The 24,366-nt window shown below is 33.5% G+C and overlaps 1 protein-coding gene across 3 annotated transcripts in view; it reads left to right on the forward strand.

Moving 5' to 3' along the window:
- The window catches only part of TFPI (tissue factor pathway inhibitor), a 58,562-nt gene that overhangs the window by 25,473 nt on the left and 8,723 nt on the right, over positions 1 to 24,366 (forward strand). For 2 of the 3 annotated variants that reach the window (XM_023739896.1, XM_023739897.1), the window contains exons 2-6: positions 2,041 to 2,163; positions 11,492 to 11,689; positions 16,849 to 16,884; positions 20,435 to 20,611; positions 21,290 to 21,382. In XM_023739896.1, the coding sequence (XP_023595664.1) occupies positions 2,043 to 2,163; positions 11,492 to 11,689; positions 16,849 to 16,884; positions 20,435 to 20,611; positions 21,290 to 21,382 (625 nt within the window). In that variant the 5' untranslated portion in view covers positions 2,041 to 2,042. Of the gene's footprint in view, positions 1 to 2,040; positions 2,164 to 11,491; positions 11,690 to 16,848; positions 16,885 to 20,434; positions 20,612 to 21,289; positions 21,383 to 23,287; positions 23,634 to 24,366 lie in introns of those variants that run through there. The other variant, XM_023739898.1, reaches the window with a different exon arrangement.

The raw sequence follows: 24,366 nt of genomic DNA on the forward strand, positions 1-24,366 counted from the left end.
GGTCTCACCCCATCTGGAGCAAGAGAGAATGAAGAAAACCAAAGACACAAGGGAAAGATTAGTCCAAAGGACTAATGGACCACAACTACCACAGCATCTACCAGACTGATTCCAGCACAACTAGATGGTACCCGGCTACCACCATCAACTGCTCTGACAGGGATCACAATAGAGGATTCTGGACAGAGCTGGAGAAAAATGTAGAACAAAACTCTAATTCACCAAAAAAAAAAAGAGACCAGACTTACTGGTCTGACAGAGACTGGAGAAACCCCGAGAGCATGGCCCTGAACACCCTTTTAGCTCAGTAATGAAGTCACTCCTGAGGTTCACCCTTCAGCCAAAGATTAGACAGGCCCATAAAACAAAATGAGACTAATGGGGCACACCAGGCCGGGGGCAAGGACTAGAAGGCAGGAGGGGACAGGAAAGCTGGTAATGGAGAACCTAATGTCAAGAAAGGGAGAGTGTTGACATGTCGTGGGGTTGACAACCAATGTCACAGAACGGTATGTATATTAATTATTTAATGAGAAGCTAGTTTGCTCTGTAAACCTTCATCTAAAGTACAATAAAAAAAAGAAAATAGAAAAACAGTAGAATTAATTTATGATGTTAAAATATGATTCTTTAAAAAAAAAAAAGCAGAACTCTTAGAAAGAGCAAAGGATGTAATGGTTCTAACTAGTCTTTTCTGATTGTTTTCCTCCTGCTTTGCCTGCACCCAGGGACAGATTACCCAGCAAGAAGTGATGAAAAACAAGTGAAATTGTCCACTGCAGATTAGTCCATAAACACAATTAAGTCCATGGGCATCTACCTCGAAAAAAAAAGTTTATGATTTGAAAGGTATCTAATATGGCTACTGACTAAAATACAATATGTTTTAACATTACCAAAGTGTTGTAAGAAAATAGTTTCTACATTTCACTAGTAATTTCAATGAAGCTTAAAGCAAAGTGGAATTTATTATCTGGCTACCCACATCTTAATGGTATATGTTGCAGCTATGATTCGCTACAAAGAAGGAAAATTCTCTAAATTGTTTTTGATGAAATATCTGTCCCTGCCTTTCTGAGTGTTTACTGACAAGAATTTCCTGACTAATAGCTTTAGTGACTGACCATGAATTTTTCTCTCCTGTGCTCCAAGAACATTACGTATTCCTTTCTGCCTTTGGATCCAAAAGAGAAATATTTTAAAAATATATATATTTAGGTGTATTTTTCCATTATTTTTGGCTTTGGATTTTAAATCAATTTGAAACAGGAAGAGTCTCACTCTGCTGCTGAAATCTTTATTCCTTAGGCACAAAAGTGTTGGTTTACCACCTAAACTCACTTTTCTGTGAAACTCTCTTGAATCAGGTAGGTCCCTGAATCGAGGGAGGAAGAAGTGAGGAAAAGGACTGGCTGGGATGTAAAACACTTTTGTCGGCAGGTCTGTCGCTTTGTTATCTCATAGAAAACCTGGTTTAGGAAACTGGTTATAAAAACAGAAATATATTTTAAAGGAAACAAAATGAAAATTCTGTAAATGTGTTTCATTTTAAGAGAAGTATCAGGAAAAATAGAAAAATGAATCAGGAATTAAAAGTTGCATTGAAGAAATTATAGAAAATGCAAGAAAAATTAAAAAGATAATTAGTTCCAACTGAGATAAAATAACAGTGATAAAGATGTGGAAAATGTGGAAGATTTACATATGAAAACAAGTCTTAATACACAATTAGCATGTTGATCACTGTTTGCCCAGTTTCTCAATTACCATTCTCTTAATTTCTATTTTGAAGTCTGAAATATGATCCATATTCTTAAATACTATTAAACATACACATTAAGTTTGTGTTTGTCCATGATCTTGAATACTACATACTTGTGTTTTAAATGTGACCCATGGACTATGTGGAGAGAGATGTATGGGGATACATTTGAAATGTCATAAAAGTTTGCATTTGGAAATATGTATAAAGATTCTGTTAGTCTATAGATGATTCCCATGTTGATTATTTATTAGATGTGTATGGGCTCTCTATTTCAGAGATGATGTATACAATGAAGAAAGAATATGTGTTTTGGGCCTCTGTATGTCTGCTGCTTAGTCGTGCCCCTGCCCCTCTTAAGGCTGGTTCTGAGGAAGGAGCAAAACTTACAAACCTTACAGGTAAATGTTAGAGGCATTAATCTTTTTAAACTATTCAAATATTGTTAAAATCCAAAATTTAATTTATATTTTTTCATTGTGTATGAAAATTAATTTTCATAGAAGTGACATTTTTCTTGGGAAACTTCTTATATCTAACACATTAAAAAAAAAAAAAAAAGCTTAGTCCATAAAAAGTTACCTTAGCAATATAGCAAAAGCTTTTATTCTTAACTCAGAATATAATATTAAACCCTGGAGTAGCTCTGGGAATATCATGCTGCAAGCAGCTAAATGTAGAAATTCCTTAATCCTCCTTTAAACTAACAACTCTGTATGAGCTTCTGTGAACTCTGGCTGGCAAGAAAGTGTGACAATGAAAAGGGAACTACAGACATCGATGTTTCAGCGTTCTCTTCTCCTCATTCTTATTTCCAAAATAAAAACTTCCCACATGAGCCCACTGTGAGAATCTAGTCAGATACAACACCAGGGGATCTCAGAAATAGCAGTAGTTCCAATCCCATAAAGTTCTGTCTCTATAAATGAAGATATTAAGAAGAAAAAAAGAAGAGAAGATCATACAGTGATAAGTATTGCAGATTTATATCTTTCTTAAAGATTATATTCTGTCACACATTAGTTAATTATTGATAGAAATCACAAGTTATTACTAACAGAGAAATTAACAAAATGATAGCTTCTATTTGTATAGCAGTTTCCAAAATTCTTTGTCATCTTTAACAGTTCTTTAAAGTAACTGTGTTCAGTGTAGCTCCCTTTGATAAAGATTGAATAAGTACATCTTATGTGCAAGAGACTGTGGTAAATGCTAAGGAAACAGTAATGACTGGAACCAGGTTTTGAGGATCTTGAAGTTTCGTTGGGAAGACTGAAGTGTAGACAGGTTATTTCGGTATATGTGGTAAATGAAGTGATGAGGCATGCATAGGATGCTGCTGATGGAGCGTAGAGGAGGGAGACTCATCCAAGTTTGGCCATCTGAGATCTTGGCATGGTAAGTTCTGTGATGAAAAGCTTCCTAGAGATAGACCATTATTGAATAGAGTAAACATCATCATGTGCGCTTTGGAAATAGGAATTTGGACATCAGGAGATGAGCTCCAGTCCTTCATTTGGTTCTTTTCTCAAAAGGGAGTGGGCTGAAGTTCATACTATGTTGGGTCAGGAGAGAAAGGATATGGAGGATAAAGTAAGGGAAAAAGAGGTAACCCCATCTTGAGAAGTGGGAAGAGAACAGGTCCACCTGTACCCAATATTGTCTCCATTTACTCTCCCTCAATCGGGCTGAGGAAATGCATGCCAGTTCATTAGCAGGCTCCTGATATCGTTACTGCCCCCAACCCACTGCCCATGGACTCAATTCCAACTCATAGCGACCCCGTAGGATTTCAGAGGCTGTATGGAAGCAGACTGCCACATCTTTCTCCTGCGGAGCTGCTAGTGGTTTCAAACCGCTGGCCTTTGGTTTGTAGTATATCGCTTTAACCACTGTGCCACCAGGGCTCCTTGTTACTGCCCCAGTAAGCCAATAAGCCAGAATTAACCCCGTCAATAATTAAGCCAAATTTTAAAATCCCTACACTGTTACTTCCAAACCCAGCTGAATAAGAAAGAACTTTGATTTTAAAGTTGGATTGAAGAACTCTTGGCTGACTAGCTGCACAGTCTTGCCTAGTTTTGTTTTGTTTGTTTACTTTTAATGAAAATATACACAACAAAACATACACTCATTCAAAAATCTTTGCAGGTACAGTTTAATGACAGTGGGCGCATAGTCGACAGTGTGTCTCCATTCCCACTATCTCTGCCCATATTGTTTCACCACCGTTAACTATTAAAGCTCTCTGCCCGTTAAAATGCTCAGAGTTCTCATCTGTGCTTTAGAGTTACCAATTGTCAATTTGATCTCATCTAGATAATTCTTCAAAAGTGCACAAAGCGCAAGGCAAACATTCTTTATTAATTGAACAAAATGATTGTTTAAAGATGATTTCATGGGACAGTTTCAGTTCAAAGTTTAAATGTTGTTTCCAGGCAATAGATTTGGGAGTTCACCAATCACAATGCATCCAGGAAGTCTGATTTTAATAAGAATTGAAGTTCTGTTCCACTTTTTTTCCTCCTTTTAATCAAGATCCATCTCTTGGGTCCTTGGTCAAAATGTTCAGTAGTAATAACCATGCACCATTCATTTCTTCCGATCTCATGAAAGCTAATACTTAGTATTTTATTAAGTAAATTGCTATAAAATTAGTATCTACTTTCATCGTTGAAACCATTTTTAGTTTTAACAAAGTGAATTTCAGAAAAAATGTTATTGAGTAGGAACTTATATAATTAAATCTATGTGCTTCGACCCAAATGCCAATTTAGGAATCTCAGTCTCACAAATCTGTGACAACATCTCACAATTGTTGAGAATGTGAGAAAGAACCGGTGTAAAATTATGTGGGGGGTTAATTCTAAGCAGGTTTGACCGGGGGGAATTTACTTGATCTCAGCAATCCTATTTTCCAATTCGTAAAATAATATAGTAATAATGCCTAACACACAAGATTATTGTGGTAATTAAGTTATATAATGACAAAGTGTCTGGAGCATAGTAATTACTCGGTAGACAGCGGTTAGCTGTTATTTTTATTGTAATTATTACTACCACGCGTTGTGATCTTTCGTTTTCGTGGTGCACTGCTACCATCTGGTGGCAAACTCTTAAATAGCAAGTTCAGCTTCCGCTGAGTATCCTTAATATTAAAAATATAAAAGATGTAGCATGGTGACAAGGACTATCAAATACATTAAGAGCAAAAAAGTAGAAGTATTATCAGTGATCTAGAGGCTGACAAACTATTTATAAGAAATAGTCTTTTCTGAATATATATGGCAATTCAGGTATGAAATTCAGGCAAAGTGTTAGGTAACGTTCCCTGTGTTCTACAGGTGTGGATCTTCATTAAAGGAACCTAGCTGGTGTCTCTAAAATTCTAAGGTGACATTAACTTGGGAATGAGTACCATCAGTTTGAGAGGTGTGCTAGGAACTCTGAGATAATGTATATAGCTATAAGATTCAAAATATCAGAATATTTTTATTACTAGGTCACTTCTCAAAATTCATTAGGTGAATGCTGAGATGCACTCTCAGATATTTACGGAACTAACAGGTCAATATTTTATCAGTCCAGGAAAATATATCTAGACAATACAAGCTCATAGGGCTAATTTGATGATGTTTATTTTGGAATTGCTCTAAATCAGACTCAGGGCTTAGGGTCTTTTTTGTACAGCTTTCTGCCTTAAACAGCTTTTTAACAACTCAAAATGTTATTGTGATATTTTAAAATTCTTAAATAATTTTCTAAAAACTATAATCATAACGATGTTGTTGTCGTTAGCTACATTTGAGTCAGCCTAGACTCACAGCAACCATACTACTCAGAAAAAAAAAATCAGTGTTTTTTATTCAAATTGACAATTATAACTTCAGTGATGAAGGGACAAACATGTTTTTCATAAGTCATTTATTGTTATATGGAGATATTTATCTATTAAAATTATTTTCAGCAACCCTTTCAAATGCTATTAATTTACTAATTTCCATACAAAAAATATTTTTGTACATACTTTAATAAAAATAGGGGATTTCAGAGAAGTGGAAATCCATTTAAGGAAAATGATAATTCTGAATTTTAGTTTGAAGTATTCATATTTTCTGGTGCCAGAAACTCTTGATATACCTTGAGGTATCTTCTAAAGCCAAAAATCACATTTCAGATATGCATTTTAGTGCATAAAAGTTAGGCAAATAATTTGAAAGAAAAATAAATTACATTTATACTTAAAATTATTAATCAGTAATGATAAATTCATTTTAATAAAGTCATATATATTATAGAGACATACATATATATTATAGACACTAATTGGTCATCATGGGAGAAGAGGTGACAGTCTGCTTCTGTAAAGATTTACACCCTTGGAAACCTTATGGTGCAGTTCTACTCTGTCCTACAATTTCACTACGAGTCAGAATCGACTCGATGGCAGTGGGTTTTTAGTTTTGAAATTGGCCATAGGAATACTCTGTCATCAGTGTAAAAATTATTTTTAAAATGTTACATTACTAAAATCATGTTTTGTCAATTGAACACAATCTCAGAGAAAGTTGAAAACACACATGTACATACATATATACACCTGCACAAAATTAAAATTCATGTAATGGTTTGATCAGTGTTGTAACTTACTCACTATCTAGTTCATGACAACTGTGTTTGGTGCTGAGTGTTTCCTTGCCTTTTGCAGATATGAGTCTATGTGTCATAATAAATCTTTGTCATATGTTATACCTTATAAAATTAGTGGTCTGAAAAACTTAGTGTTCTGTCCTTTCCATACGTAGGCTTAATTTACTTCAGTTGAAGAAAATAATTCATTAATTGAAAAGATCAAATCAGTGAGATAGTATTTTATAGATTAAACTAAAATTTCATTAAACTAAAAGTTATGTTAGTGGTTTCAAGTTCACATTTTCTTAAATGATTAGTGTCAAATAAAGCAACAACAACAACAAAAAAAAAACCCAAACCCATTGCCATGGAGAGGATTCTGACTCACAGTGAGCCTATAGTACAGAGAAGAACTGCCCCATCAGTTTCCAAGGTTTTAAATCTTTATGGAAGCAAACTGCCACATCTTTCTCCTGTGGAGCAGCTAGTGGGTTTGAACTACAGACCTTTCGGTTAGCAGTCAACCACTTTAACCACTGCACCACCAAAGATCCTTCAAATGAAGCAAGCAGCATGATAATATGAATTTATCTTAGAAAGCTATATTTCAACCCTTCCAATATTGAAAGGAATAATATCTAACATTTTACAACTCATAAAAAATTAACAGTGATACTCCAATTACTTTATTATAATGAGTTTTAACATTACTGAAATATTGCTAATACTTGATATTAGGTCAATATAGATTATTAGAATAATAAAATATTAGGAGTGGAAGAGACTTGATAAAACCATCTAATGCAACTTTTATGCAATGTGTTTTTAAAAAACCCTGTAAGTTTTGAAATTAGAGGAAACTTAAAATCTGTTTTCTTCTAGATATGTTTGCATCTGCAAACTTACACTTCATTTCATCTTTAAAAATACATTTTATGTGAAAAATTAAAGTGACATCCATTCATGTTTCTTTGTTCAAAGTAAATTATATTTATAGCACATTGACGATAATTTTATCTTTAATACTACTCTAATAGGCTTTGGGGCCCTGGTTGTGCAGAGGTTAAGATGTCGGCTGCTAACCAGAAAGTTGGTAGTTTGAATCTACCAGCCACTCCTTGGAAACACTATGGGGCAAGTCTGCTCTGTCCTACAGGGTCACTTGAGTCCACAGCAACAGGTTTGGTTTTTTTTTAAATCAACTTTAATTCAGAACACTCTGCCCTCCTGAGGGCAAATTAGTTTTGGTCACATTAAGGTTTCAAAATACAGTATTAGATGGCATTTTCCAGTCTTAGTATATTCATGGCACCAACCACAAGTGTTCACTGTCTTACTTCTGGATTCTGTAAACAAATTCAGCTTATGTAAAGTTAAGCCCCTATTAATAACACTGAACTTGATAAAAATGTGTGAGTCCCTTCCCAAGACAGAGACTTTTTCTTATTAATTTCTGTAGAAAACAGAAATTTTTCTATTAAAATAAGTGACTGAATATTTAGGGAGAAAATAGTTTTTATAACTAATGGTAAAAAAAAAATTCCTAATTGTATTTTAAGGGATGCTGGTGGCGCAACAGTTAAGCACTCAACTGCTAACGGGTTAGTGGTTCAAACCCACCCAGCGGCTCAACAGGAAAAAGACCTGGCAATTTGCTTCCATAAAGATTACAGCCTAGAAAATCCTATGGGGCAGTTCTAATCTGTCACATAGGGTTGCTATGAGTCAAAAATCGACTCAACAGCACCTAATAACAACAGCAATGACAATTCTATTTTAAAAGATTCAGAAAGAATAGGTTAAGTTCTTCAAGATTTTAAAAAATTGATTGAAATGGTAAAAAAAAAGAATGTTTCAAGCAGTATTTTTGAAAATATCAAACACTTAAGTCTTCATAATTAGGAATTGGTTTAATATAGCATGATCTACGTATATGTGTGTGTGTGTGTATATATCTATATATATAAAAGCAATGTGTAAAACGATATGGATAGCTTTCTCTCATAGACATGAGTGTAAGAGGTGACCACTTAGTACCTAGTACCAGGTTGGGAGAGTGTTGGACAGAGCATTATGTACCTGCAGGTACGGGATAACTCATGAGACATGGGAAAGAAATGCACTCCTGCTGTCCATGTGGTGTGAGAGAAGAAGGCATTTGAAATCTTTGCCACTCAGAACTCTGGGAATCACTGAAACCCAGTTCTTAAAGCAGGCTTAAAACTTTTCCGGTCTTGTTTCCCAGGAAATGCCTCATGCTCCCCGCAGCCTTCCTCACAAGGCTACGAGTGACCACCTGCACTGTCAGGGAGCTCACTATCTCACTTGTAGCTTGTTCTCTAGCGGGAAGAATGGAATTGGTGCAGGGCAAGACTGACTTACCAGTGGAATAAAATAGAAAGTTCAGAAATAGGTCCAAAAACATACGGGAAGTGAGTAGATGATAAAGCAGTCATCTCAAATCAGTGCAACAAAGACTTTTTAGTAAGAGTTTAATGACGGCTAAGGACCGTTTGAAAAAAGCCATGCCTCATAACGTACACAAGAATAATTCCAAACAAATAAAAGATTTAAATATAAGAAAATGAAACTATCAACATTATAGTATAAATTCATACACTATATACATATACTATATACCATATATACTATATACTATATATAGTATAAATTCACATGGGTGAATTTCTTTCAAACCTTGGAATGAGAATTTTTTTTGCCATAACTTAAATCTGGAAGTAATAAAAGAAAAAACAGATAAATTTGACTACATCAACTAAAACAAACACACAAACAAACAAAAAAAAAAACTGCATAGTAAAAACCACCAAAGGTAAAGTCAAAAGATAAATAAATGTCTTATTTCACTGAGCATAATGTTTTCAAATTTTATCTATGTTGTAGCCTATAAAAAAACAAAAAACAAACCCACTGCCATCAAGTGAATTTTGACTCATAGTGACCCTATAGGACAGAGCAGAACTGCCCAAAAGGATTCCCAAGGAGCGGCTGGTGGATTTGAACTGCCAACCTTTCTGCCGTAGCTCACTGTAGCTCTTAGCAACCACACCACCAGGGTTCCGTTGTAGCCCATAGGAATGGAGAATTATGGTTTTATGGGTACAGAGTTTCTTCTTGATGAAGTTTTGGAAACAAATAGTGATGGTTACACAACATTGTGAGTGTGATTAACAAAAATGGTTGAAATTCAAATTTTACGTTGTGTATAGTTTACCACAATTAAAAAAAAAAGACAAATGACAAGCTGGAAAAACTATTTGCAACTCAGAATATAACACAGAAAATGAAATAATTCCTAAAGTGTTCACAGAAATTGAAAGAAAAAGACCAACACACCAACAGAAAAATGGGCAAAGGTCAGTGACTAACAATTCCTAGCAACATGAATAACCTCAGTCACATAAAAAGGTTATTTAACTTCATTCATGACAACAAAAATGAGAATTTAAACTACACCAAAAATAATTTCTCTCCAATGATACTGATAAAAAAATGTTAAAGTTTGAATTGTATATGAGGCCATGAGGAAATAGGCACTCACATACAATGTGAATGGGAGAGCAGAATGTACAGCTGCTATGAAGGGGAATATGGCAACATTGAACAATATTACAGATGCCATTTCCCCTTGACTGAGTGAACCATCTTTCACAAATCTAATCTGCAGATACTCCTGCAGGAGTAAGAAATGACATATATGCAGTATCATTCACTGCACCTTTATTTGTAATAACTAAAGATTATAAGGAAAAGATCATTGTGTTATAAACTTGGTACATCCAAACAATACAATACTATGCAGCCATACAAAATCATGGGGAAGAACTCAATCTACTCATGTGGGGAAATGGCTAAGTTTTTTTTAAGTGAAAGAACATTGTGCAGAAATATATATCATGTGTTACCTTTTATATAAGAAAGGGATGTGTACATATATATACATTCATATATATGCATGCATACATATTCATGTATTTGCATAAAGAAGTACAAGAAAGATAAATAATAAATAAATAAATATGGTTACCTATAAGGGAGGAGGAAAGGCATGGGAGATCATGGGTGGAATTTAGAATGTGTGTAGTCTCTTATAGTTTTGAATCTCGAATCACGTAAATGTTACACATACATTTTCAAAATTTTATTAAAATAGTCTAAATAGAGTTGCCATTAGTAGGAGCACAAATCGTTAGTCTATGGTGCTCAGGTAAATACCTTGATGTACCAGAGAAGGGTAAATCCAAATTTCTGTTTTTCTTATTTCTGTTATAGCAGTGGATTAGAAATCCCTTGAAATTTCGCCAATGGTGTAGCCAAATGAATGAATATACTGTTGTTTTTTGAGTTGTTTTATTTGTAAAATAGTGACATAACTATAAATTAGGGAGAGTAACTCAAAGAATTGTCCACTGACATCTGCCTCTAAAAACTGCTTAATTAAAAGAAGATATCTTTACTATATTTGTAGCATCATCACATCCATTTGAATGAAATTGCCTTCATTTGAATGAGATTGGCTTACATCTAATCCTACCCAATTCCATCTCAGTCAGCTTGTGCAGATTTAAGCAAAGCCTAATAACAAGAGTCCAGAAAAATTATTCTATATTTTTCCTTGAATATCACATTTTCATGCAAATAACGCATGCCTTTTATGTTTGTTTGCCAACGACACCCTCTCCCCGTGAGGTATTTTCATAAGCACACTACCCTAATTTCTTTTTTTTTTTTTTACTGCAACATGTTAAAAAAATTGGCATGGGGCACTTATGAAAATACCTCTCAGGTGGAGGACAGATTTGGCAAACAAATGTAGAAGGTGCACATCATTTGTGTAAAAACATGGTAGTTGATTAACATGGTAAAACTTGTCTCACTTGGCGAATTTATTAATTTTATCTACCATTTTAATAACTTTGAATAACTTTTCATAGTTTCTTATCTGCCTAAGTTTTATTGTTGTGTACTTTTTTCTTAAAATTAGGACATTATTAAAAAGGACATGCAAAGGAATTAAAATACATTATTACAGTATTAATGAAGGATTATATGTTATGTCTTATTTTTACTTTGTAGATATTAAGTTGCCACCACTGAAACTTATAAATTCATTTTGTGCACTGAAGGCGGATGATGGCCCATGCAGAGCAATGATGAAGAGATTTTTTTTCAATATTCACACTCAACAGTGTGAAGAATTTGTATATGGGGGATGTGAGGGAAATCAGAATCGATTTGAAAGTCTGGAAGAGTGCAAAGAAAAGTGTACAAGAGGTAGGTTTCTCAGAACACCTGTCACTCAAGAGTCAGGGTTATTACGTCTTATCATAGATTTGATAATTTTAGAATAAATAATTTAATATTGTTTTAACATTCCAAGAAATCCCATTGTTCAGATGCTCAGCTTTCATGTTCAATGATTGTTTTTCATTGTTTCATAGCAGTCATTATAAAATCTATTTATTGCCCTATATTCTTCTCCATAGTGAAGCAGGAAGATAAAACCTCAAGTCTTCAGAACAAGGTTTATGTCTGCAGTGAAGTGAATGTAATTCAGACCCCCTGGGAAGCTATGAGTTTGCAGGAAAGAAATTGTTAGTCACGTTGACTTAGTCTTTCTCAACACAAAGATCTGCTATTAGTCCTCTGTCAATATGATGAATTTGAGAATTCATTTTGAGGCTCCCAATAGCTACTAATTGCAAAACTCAAAGCTGTATCAAAAAGTAGAAAGGCATATATGGAATTTAAGTCACTCTTGGAACCTTGCAATACTGTAGAAAAGAAAATATCTTCCCCGCTGGCACATGTAGATTTTACTAACCCAACTTTTCTTTTGATATTAATGTTGCTAAGTTATAAAATTTAAAAGTATATCATAATATTCCAAACTATTAAACCTTATTGGGCACTTTTAAAAATAAAAAATAACATTACAAAGTTACATGTAGTTTTAGCTCATTTCCTGAATTATCACTGGGATAAATGTAAAATAATGATGGGTTAAAAAATTTAAATATTTTTTAATTTCAGTTTTGTTCCTCTGAATTGTGATCCACTTGAGGGATAGAACAATCAGAATCATCTTTATTTCCCCCATTTCTAGCCCCATATTGCCCTCATAACAGTGTTCTCAGACTGGGTGAATTGAACTGAAGTGCTTTGGAGATGGTATCATTTGTTAGTAACACTAGGTGTCTTGTTTTTCACAAAGCAGGCAGCTCTGCATTCTCATTCTAATAATGCTTTCCAACATAGCTTTTACAGAATAGCCTTGGCCTGTGGGAAATTCTCAATGTGGTGAAAAGAGGAAACTTCTCTCCTCTGTGGCCCTGTGAGATGCTTTGTTGTATCTTCCAGAGTTGACAGAAGAGAATAGATGTGAATATATTCCTTTACCCTCAGAGCATTTATTTCCCCCATTCCTCTCCATAGATGTCCTAGAAATGTTACTAACACAGGTTAGGCAACTCAGCGGACCTCAGTGGTGCTTTTGGTTTTTGTAATTTCCCCAGTTATTTTCCATTCACCACAGATTTCTATACTCCATTCTCTTCCATACATGTTGGGCCAAGTATTCTTTTGTGTTGAATTGAGAATTACTGTTAATGTTCAGAACCTTGGTTAGAGGCTTGGTTGCCTCATTCATTGCAAGTACTCACGTTTTCCTTTAGCAGCCTACTTACTTTCATCAACTAGTCTCGTCCCTGAAATACCTACCCTTTTTTATAATTCATATTTCTTAAATTTCATCATTGTACAAAAGTTATAATTTTCTTTAATAGTTCAACAAATATAACCATATAGCCCATAAGTAACTACCCTGTTTCTAACGTCTTCTAAAACATCATTACTGGCTAGCATATAAATGTTAGGTCTCTTGCCCCCATCTCCTCATTAATTCTTCAAAAGCCACTTATATTTTTATACGAATGTCCGAGTTTTATATAAGACTGCTAAGGATGTAGCTGGCATCTAGAAAAATACTACTAGGCTTTATATAAATCACCTAGAGAGAGAATTCTATTTTCAGCCATGAGAGATGAATTGGAACTGGACTTCCTCTCCCAACATAAAGACCTACAAAACTGGACATAGTATATGAAAAACTTGTTTGCAAATATTAATCAAAAGGTAGATCAGAATTGCGATTTCTGAGAGAATGGACACGAGGTGAGCTCTCCCAGCTTTCTGCATGGAGGCAATTCTGGACCACAGAGAAGGGAAGGGAACACAAGTACAGCATGATAGTCTCACTGAGTGGAGGAAATGGACATTAGGGAGGCTGAGGTGACTGGGGTTTGTGAGACAATGCACAAGAGAGGATGGACTTATGCCAAGAAAAAGCTCAGAAATCTTCGTGGGGTCCCTCTGAGTTTGTCACTGAATAATAAATTTTTTCATACATTGGGTGAAGTTGTTTAAGTTTGGGAAAATAAGTATCAGGAATTTGTAAACTGAACAATTCTCAGTGCCTCCACATGACTAGGACCAAATTAATCCTGGAGCAAAAAATACTCTAGACTTCCCTGAACCAAGCTTAAAAATAAACTTTATACACCACATTTTGTCTATGCAATGAAACATTATTCAGCCATAAAGATAAATGAAGTTCTGACATATGCTACAACAAGGATGAACCTCAGACACCAAAGGTCAAATATTGTAATAGTCCACTTATATGAGGTATCTAGAATAGGCAAATTCATTGAGACAGAAAGTAGGACAGAGGTTACAGGGGCTACGGAAAGTGGGGAATGGGAATTTATTGTTTAGTGGGTACAAAGTTTCTATTTGGAATGATGAAAAAGATCCGTACATGAATAGTGATGCTGGTTAAACAACATTGTGAAGGTACTTAATGCCACTGAATTGTGCATTTAAAATGGCTAAAATGGTAAATTTTATGATACGCATAGTTTACCACAATAATAAAAAAAAACTTGAAAAAATCCAGCTCATCCACATGTAACCACCTGCCAAAAGAGCCTTCAACATTTTTTAAAGGAAGACAATAAAATCCAGCTCCCAACGGCATGATATTTAAAAAATCCAGCATCCTTTTCCCTTTCCCCTCCCTGAAATACTAAATATTCAAAGCAGCAGCAAATTTTGACCCCTAAGAGAATAATTACTTTACTGAGACGCAAGTAACAGAGGTAATGGAATTAGAAGAAAAGGACTTTAAAATATCTACTGTGTATGTGCTTAAGAATTTAAAGGAAAACACAAACATAAGGAGAGAAGTGGAAGTTATAAAAGAAAACCAAATGGAACTTCTAGACCTGAGAAATATCTAAAATAAAATATTCCCAGATGGAATTAATAACCAGTTAGATATGGTCAGTGATAATAAAGACAAAGCAATAGAAACTGTCCAACATGAAACATAGTATTAAAAAAAAAAAAAAGACTAAGCAAATAAAAGATAACATAACCCCAGCAACCCATTATACAATATCAGGAAGTTGATCAAAATGTATAATTGGAGCCCTGGAAGTGGAGGGAGAAGAAATATCTGAAGAAATAATGACCAAAAATTATCCATATTGGATGAAAACTACGACTTGTTGATCCAAGAACCTTGACAAACTCCAAGAAGAATAAACATTAAGAATATGAAAAAGAAAAAAAGGGATATCATAGTCAAATTGTTGAAACCAGGGATAAAAAGTAAATCTTAAAAGATGCCAGAGAAAATATATATTAGATACAAGGAAGTAAAGACAAAGTGTCAGACAAAGGCCATTCAAGAAAAGAAAAGTGCAGACCTAATTTTCTTCATGAATATATAGTCAAAAAAACAACAGCAAATCAAATTCAGGATAGTATCAACAGATAACACATTATGACCAAATGTGGTTTATCCAAAGAATGCAAGGTTAGTTAAATATTTGAAATTGAATCTCCATATGAATTAAATGAGAAAAACCATCAACAGACACAAAAGAACAATGAAGAAAGTTAAACAACCATTCATAATAAAAAATTTACTCATGGATTAAAAATTGTCAGTCATACATAATGGTATTCTAAAATCTATTGTTTCCATCAGTTTGTGTTTATATCAGCTGAATTAATTCAGCTTGGACTGAAACAAGAAAAAACACAATAGACATATTCTTTAATATTGTATGAACACCAAAATCAAGCATTTTTATGTTCCTATCACACGGCTGCCATCAGTAGGCAAATCAGAGTGAGAATGACTGTTTTGCTCTTTAGTCTCATGTAACATTTACGTGTATACATTCCTTCCTTGCTCTTAGAAATTAAACACATAATATATTAGTTGTACATAAAAATATTTGAATGTATAATTATCATGACAAGACACTATCAAAAAACAGTTAAGGGTTGCTTTGTCACAATGCAAGAATAAAATATCAAGTTTCTTAAATATCTGAAATACAATTAGAGTAATCAAAATAAATTTTTAATATATTAAATGCTTTGGAAAAACTATCACATAAAACACAGTAAACTCAAAGGGGTGATTGCCCCATTGTATCCTCTTTCATATAAGTTTTACACTCCAAAGGATAACGAGATTGCTTTAAGAAGAAAGAATGATTCATTGGCTGAAAGGTCCGTAAGTCAAGTAATGTTGTGATCCCTCTCTCTCATACAACAAATTATAAGATGACTTAACCAAAGTTTTCTTTGTAAAACAAATAATTATAAACACACAAAAACAAATACCACTTCAACCTTCCTAGTGTTTACTTGAACAAATTAAAAGCTTTACATATTTATTATATCAATTTGAAAGTTATTTTCTATCATTTAATGTAGAGCATCGAATCCATACTTTAAACATTGTAGGACAAAGATAAGTAATAGTCTAGTTCTTAAAAGCGTAATTTCATTAATTCTCTGAAGTTAACCCAAATACTATTTCCCAGATGTCTTTTCCTTTGTTTCTCTTCTGCATCCAGTAATAAAAATACCTGTATTTGGGTTGAGTCAATGAGGCAGGGGAAGGAATTGGCAAAGAGGATAATTCTTAGTTCTTCTACCCCCTACTCCCAACCTCTATACAGATGATATGGTTTCATATGAAAAGTTGTTTGAATTACTTTCATATTTTACTTCATTCTAATCAACAACCATTTAAATTGTAGATATTTTGGAGAGGAAGCTTATTAGTTACCAATAATTCTTATATTTTTAAATGTGTTAGAAATGTTTAACATTGTTTTTGAGACATTATTATGTATTAAAATGTAGATCGTTTCAAAGTAACAAAAACTAGAACAATTTAATCTCTAGAGAAGAGGAAAATAAAGCTAATTTTACTTAAGAATTTTTTATAAGAGTAATTTTAATGATAATGAACAAATCTTCCCAGCTTATTTGTGTGTTAAATTGCAATTTATATTATTATTTTATAAATTGTGGTAATTAATATACATATATTGTTTTTCTTGCAGATTATCAAAAGATTATGAAGACAGCTTTGCAAAAAGGTGAACACTCACTTGTGCATTAATTAGTAGCATTTATGTAAGGCATCTCGGAATTCAATTCTTAAGCTTCTCTGGTACAGGGTTGATTACAAATCTATGTGATCTTTGATTAAGTTCAAAACAATGGAATAAATCAAGTGAATGGTGTTTCCCCCTCCAGTGGATATATTGGAAAATTAGAAATAAAATAATGATATCTGGGGGGAGGGAAGGCCCAAAACACCATATTAACTCTCATTCTAATGTAGCATGATGTTTAGTCAGATCATTTATAATGCAGAGCCACACACACACTATTTTAACATCTCACAGATAATGATTTAGATGTTGCTAGTCTTGCTTTAGTTCTCAAATCCAAATCCCTTCATAATCTCAGCTTTAGAAAGGTTCACGTCTAATTTTTCCCTGAAAGGGATGTGTATGTTTTGAGTTGTCGACAGTTACGTAAGCAAAGGTAACTAGAGGAGTTTAACAATAAATAATCACTTTTGTGAACATTATTTAGTGAGTGTGTGTGTGCGCGTTTTTATTTTGTGATTTAAATAGTTTTATTAGGTTTAGAAATAAAAACAATAATTCTTGGTAAATACATTGTTTCAGCACAAGAAACACATTGCCAACAGATTAAGGAAGTGATGTCCCTTTTAATGAAGGTCTAGAAATTGATTTGGTCCAATTACTACTTATAACATTTACTTTTGAATGAGAAAATCTTGAACAAAGAGATCAAATTATTTAATTCAGGACATCAAAGAACTAGCCAATTCAAAGTGCATTTTTATTTTTCCGACTTTGATTTAATTATGTGGGAGAACTGAAAATTTATGTAACTCACTGATAAGCTTCAGACTTATTTCACTAACCAGAAATGAAACAAAATGTATAAATTCAACAGCAACATTTGTACAAACAACGTAAGTGAATGTATGTATTTATGTGCAATATTTTTAAATAGCTTCCTGTAAATGTTCCTCACAAAAGTATTCTATACTTTAATTAAAGTATAATTAATTTTTATCTGTAAGATAAAAATATATGGCATATTTATGAATAGGGAATTTTGGGCCACTAAGTAAAAGATAGTAGTTCATGAAAAGACATACCAACGTTTAACTATTATGGTCCTTCTTCAAAAACACAGAACTAGAATACATATATGCAGGTAAAATTTTGGTATAAAATGTATATTTACTATATTTTTATGCAAATAATGCATGCCTTCTACGTTGTTTGCCACCTGTGCCCTCCCCCCAAGGTATTTTCATAAGCACTGCTATGCCAATTTTTTTTAGATAGCAAATTATTTTACATGTTGCTGTAAAAAAAAAAAAAAATTGGCATAGTGGCACTTATGAAAATACCTTGAGGGGGAGGGCACAGTTAGCAAACGTAGAAAGCATGCTTTCTTTGCATAAAAATACTGTGATGATTTGGAATCCAATTATTCTGAATTGATACTATACATGCAAGTAAGAGAATAAAGCTATCAATACCATTCACATGAGTGATAGAAAATGTTTAAATGCTAGAACTAATTCATAAGCTGAAGTTGATTTTTTTAAATGCTCCCTAGCACTGGAATAGTTTCAAAGATAGGGGAAATTCATTGTAATCCTCGTGAGGCAAAGTTTGGTCGAAGACAATTCCTAAGTATGCAGCCCTAAACTAGATTTAATAGGAAAATTCCATGGCATATGGAAATTGGTATATAGCTTGGAGACTCTATTCCTTGTTATTCAATTTTAACTAAGCATCAATTTAGAGCAATAATTTGGTATGCAGATTAAATAAGAATGTATTTATCTGAGAAATATAGGACATTAATTTCTTAATTTATAACCTTGTAAGGTTAAATGGTTGGCTTAAGCATAATTATTTTACATGTGTGCATTTGTAACTTTGTTCTGAAATAAATTTATGTCCTAGGATGAGGATACACACACACACACAGTCCCTCCTTCTCTCCCTCTCCCAAGCATATTCTAGTTGTACATTTTTAAAATTATGCTTATCAGTATAATCTATGTTATAGTTTATTATTTATACTCAATATTTTTTGCTGAACCCCTTTTGTTAAACATAAAATTCTCATACCTTCCACTAACATGATTCAAAATTTCATATGAAGTACATAAGAATAAAATAAATCAAAATGAAAGTAATTGAATAAACTTTTTCTTTCCCTTAAAAAAGGAATTATAAAAACTTAAAAGAATTGCTTTGTTTTTGTTTTCCACATATACTTAATTACAAATTGTTACTACGGGAATGATAGCAACACTCACTTTGAAAAACAAGCAACAATAAACAATAAAATAACTTTTACACTGGTACTTTGAGAAGTTATAGAAACTAGATTTTTTAAACCACATTAAAACAAAAAGAGTAATAAAATAGCCTTTTTATACTAAGATATTGGTCCTTCTGCAGATATGCAGCTGTTGTAGAAATCATTAACATTATTAAATATCTACACTCTTTTTATATTGCTTCCCTGAGATAGAAGAGCAAATTAGTTTGAGATATAAAAGGATATCATAATTCACTTTTGACACTACGGTGGTATAGTTGAGGGAAAAGAAGAGGGGGGGAGAAATTAGAGCCCTAAAAATCGCAAACCCAATACGCTTTGTGATGATAATAATTTTGAAAATTATCTCAATTCTCTTCTTCACAGAGTGTGCACGTAGATGGAGCTTGTAATGTAGACCACAGCGCCACAACTTTTGTGACAGCTATGTTTAGCCTGGTTTGGAGCACTATCAAAGAAAGGGTATTAGACCTTTCAAAAGTCTCTCCAATCTCTGAACATGTATTTCCTTTCTGTCTCTGCATTTTTGGAGTCATTCCAATGTCTGGAATAAGAACGAGAGAGCGTGAAAGACAGAGCAAGCAGTGGGGGATGTCATACCTAACACATAAATACTAATTTTAGCTTAAGAATTCAGGAACTTCTAAAAATAGCCATAGACGCTTCTATCCTCATGAAAGCTTATTCTCCAATTTTTATTTTTATTTAAACCATCCTTAGTGAAGCAACATACTGCACTGCTTTCCCTAATAAGACCCCACAACTCAAAAGACATAAAATATTGATAGACCTTGCCTAAATGTAGATACACATAAGTTTAATAAAGCTGGAATAAAATAAGCAAACCAAAATTTTGCCAGGATCATTTGTACTTCCAAACCAAGGTTAGTATAAGGTAAAATAAAGCAATATCTTTTGTTTTCTCAATTCATAAAAAAAAAAACTGATAGTTAATGGTATTATTAATTTACCGTGAGAAATGTAGAACTTGAAATTCCACTGACGAAAATAGGTGTAACACTGGTAGTTATCTTCTTTACTCTAAATGTCACAATAGATGTGGTTATAAGATTCAATATTGTATAGTTCTGGATAAAATTATATTTTTACCTTTTATCTTCCATTTTGCATTGTTACTCCTTAAATATCTTCAGCTTAGCTAGTTATTTATAAATTTAATTAAAATAACTAACATTCACAAAAAAGAATATTGCTTTCTGACAGTTTTATAATTTCTAGGGAAACCAGAATTCTGCTTTTTGGAAGAAGATGCTGGAATTTGCCGAGGTTATATTACTAGATATTTTTATAATAATCAGTCAAAACAGTGTGAACGTTTCAAGTATGGTGGGTGCCTGGGCAATCTAAACAACTTTGAATCATTGGAAGAATGCAAAAACACCTGTGAAGATTCAGGTAAGTTTATTTCTCATCTCATTTACTTCAGTTTTAGACATTCTTTTAAAAATAAGGTATTTTAGAGCATGGTCAAGTTTACCAAGGTTTTGTTTCAACCATGCAAAGATACATCTGTACTTACTAGATCTGAAATAAATTTACCCCCAAAGACCAAGAAAACACATAGAAAATTTTCAAAATTTAATTATACTGAAAATTTTTGCCATTTTTTTTCACTTTGTTATTTAATTTTCCTTTCTAAGAATTATTGCTGTGTAGTTTAGGCACAAAAGTAGGTCCACTGAAATCCTTTAGACTTATAACAATGTGAGAGTAAATGTTATTTGGAATCCACCTCCTAAATTAAAGCAATCGGTTTTATCTGCACATAAAATTTACTAAAGAGGATGATGTAAACTTTAACCGTTATGTTTTCATCAAGAACTACAAAGTTACTCATAGAAATACGACCTTCCCTCTAACATTTAAAATGACACACACACACGTAAATACACATATATGTATATATATTTGCTAATCTAACATAGCAGTGAGTATAAATTTAAGATAGCAGTGAGTATAAAATTGCTAAGCATCTACTTTTCTTAACACAACTATCGTACTTTGCTTCATATGTACGGATAAGAGATTGTGACTGTGTTCTTCTATTTTAATTGACTGTACTATTTTTTTCAGTGAGCAATTTCCAGGTAGATGATTTTAGAATCGAGTTAGATGCTGTAAATAACTCTTTGACTCCCCGACCTACCAAGGTTCCCAGGATTTTGGGTAAGAATCTTACTTTTCATAGCTGACAATAAAATATTAGCACAGTACCAATAGATGGAAACCTATATGAGAGGTATTTTTTTAAATTTATATTTGTGCTGTTATTTAATAATGGGTGTTTTGAAATACAGAGACTCAAAGTGTTCCAGACATTTACTCCCATAAAAGTGATAATTTTTCTAATCTATTTTCAAGTATGATTTAAAAGAGCCCTTTGATTACATATCACATGAAACTCCTTCATATGATATTTAATTTTATGCCAATTTATCTTATAAAGCGTTGCTAGGAATTGTCAGCCTCAATGTATGATGGTAACTCATTATCATGGCAGCAGTGTGTCAAAGGCAGTCTATGGTGCTTTTAAACTGAGCACTCATCAGGCAAGGTCTCTGGTGTTAGTCCTGGGGCAGATTAGGAATTGGTTGAATAATCATACCCAAAGCGTATGTCACTTTTGAAGGAGGTTTCTACTGGAATTCTGCAGGACTCTTATCTGGGTTCTCTCGTGTGTGTGTGTATGTGCGTGTGTGTGCGCGCACGTGCACGCATGCGTGTGTAACACCAGATTTAAACAAACATACAGGAGGTATGGAGCCCTCATGGCAAAGTGGTTAAAAGCTCAGCTGTTAACCAAAAGGTCGGCAGTTTGAATCCACCAGCCACTCCTTGCATACCCTGTGGGGCAGTTCTACTCTGTCCTACAGGGTCACCATGAGTCAGAATCAACTTGACACCAATGGGTTTAGGTTTGGTTATAAGAGGTATGATCACAAAAATGCAGATTGAAAATACTGGAAAACATAATCAGAAACCATAAATACCTGGGCCACTGGAAACAATCTAAAAAGTTAAAATTTAACAGGATAAATGTAAGGTCCTACCTGGATTTAAAAAATATGTGCTCATGCAGACACTGGGATTTTCCTTAGAAGAAGTCGGTGTGAAAAGTGTCAACTGTAAACTTGGCTTGAGTTTAAAGAGTGCCATGGCTATTGAAATTGAAAACTTAGGATAAAAAGGAATAGTGTCAGGACCAGGAGTTCTCTGCCCTGGCCATGAACCAGAATTAGATGGGATTCAAAATCATAATGTCCTTAAGCATCTCTCTTTACCACAAACAAATAGGCAAGCACAAAGCAACAATGACTTTGCCTGGATGGACCTGAAGGACTGTAAATGTTGACTGTGACCTATCTAGAATGAGGATGTGAATGTCCAGCTTAGTCCTAACTGATCTGACCATGTCAGTGCACTTGATTTAGCACAGAGTACCACATCTTGGAAGCCACAGAGAGAACTGGAAATGTGTTTACAGAAGGAAAGGAAAGTGCAAGGAGACCTGAGATCTAAGAGGGAACATCTTATCTGCTCGCAGTATTTGAAACACTATCATGTGAACAAAGCATTAAGTTCTGTAACCTGTCTCACCCTTCAGGCCTCCTCCCCACCCCTATTCCAGTCCACATATCATCAACCTTCCCAACTCCTATTAGCCCAGTCTAAGCATCAGGATTAATGAGTGAAATCTAAGCATCAGGTTTAATGAGTGAAATCTGAAGGATACATTTCTCTTTGAAAAATGTTTTTTGTTTAATTTGAGATCTTCAAGTCACAAAAGGATGTCTCAGGGATTAGCAAGTTCTCTATATTGCAGACATTCAAGTGGTATTCTAAGAGCACCTGAAATGTCATAAAGGGGATGCAAACTTATAGTGGGAGTTGGACAATATGGTATATTCAAAACACCTTCAAGTCCTTAGATTCTATTAGCACAATGAATTCAATGCCAGATGAATCTGAATCTAATGTTTAAACAATGTCTTGTTTGTAATAATGATAAGTATCTTTGTGGTTCTGATTTTTCATCTGTAAAACTAAGTTCATTGCATTTTTTCTTTTTAGTCCCTCAAGCTTTCAATGCTATTTGAAATGCCTTTCAACGACACTGTTTTATCCAGTGAAATCTCATGTTAAAAAGCATTTTGAATCTTATTGCTACGAAATACATGCATGTTTTGAAAGATAAACTTTTTGGGCAGATTTAAAGATACATGTGATACAGTAAATGACGAAAGCAATACATGGAAATCAATTTTCAATATGTTTCAATATGTTTTGTTTGGATTATTTTTCCCAACTCAAATGGAAATCTTTAGTCATCTATCAATAAAATGAGTAGAATAGGTTAGGGGAAGGTTTTACCTTTAAAGTTTTATGAAATACAAAAGTCATGATTTTTGGTAGGCATGGTACCAAGTTGGAAAGGGAGAAATCAAGAAAATAATGTTGAGAGAATATAGTATTAATAAGTTTTTAAATACTGTCTTTGTTCTTTCTAGATGTTTATCTAGATGCATATTGAAAACTACAGTAAATAAATGACTATAGAAGTAAATTATTAACTAAGAAAGCTGTAAAAATTGACAAGATGAATTTAAAAGAAAATAGTAAGGAGTTCATTTAAAAATAATAGATAGTTAAGGGATAATGCTTTCATAGAACTGCATTTAAAATTAGGACGAATGTCTCCTTTATTTATCTAGAAAACTGTCTTATTTTTGAGAGTGTATATTTGCCTCAAAAATCTACATTCCTCTAACCAATTTTACTTTTTCCTCTTTTCCTAGGAACACTTGTTTTTATTTTGTTTTGTAACCTTGCTAATTTAAAACATGTAACACTATTATAGTAACTGCTATGAGACATTTGGTACTAATGGTGGCTTTAGCATGCAGAGAGTGGCAATTTTTTTTTTTAAATCACATACATGTTAGTACATGACATGCCAAAAAAGTAAACATGAACTAGTACTGGCTCAGGCAAACCAGGCTGTATAGACAGAAGAGGGAGAGAGGGAAAGAGAGAGAGACAAAGACAGACATGTCACAGATATACATGTATAACTATATACATATATTATATCTATTTATCTATCTATATGTATGTGTTACATCTAGTATATGCATATATAAGGTTAGATA

The sequence above is a fragment of the Trichechus manatus genome, unplaced genomic scaffold (genome assembly GCF_000243295.1).
Source record: "Trichechus manatus latirostris isolate Lorelei unplaced genomic scaffold, TriManLat1.0 scaffold00142, whole genome shotgun sequence".
NCBI lineage: Eukaryota > Metazoa > Chordata > Mammalia > Sirenia > Trichechidae > Trichechus > Trichechus manatus.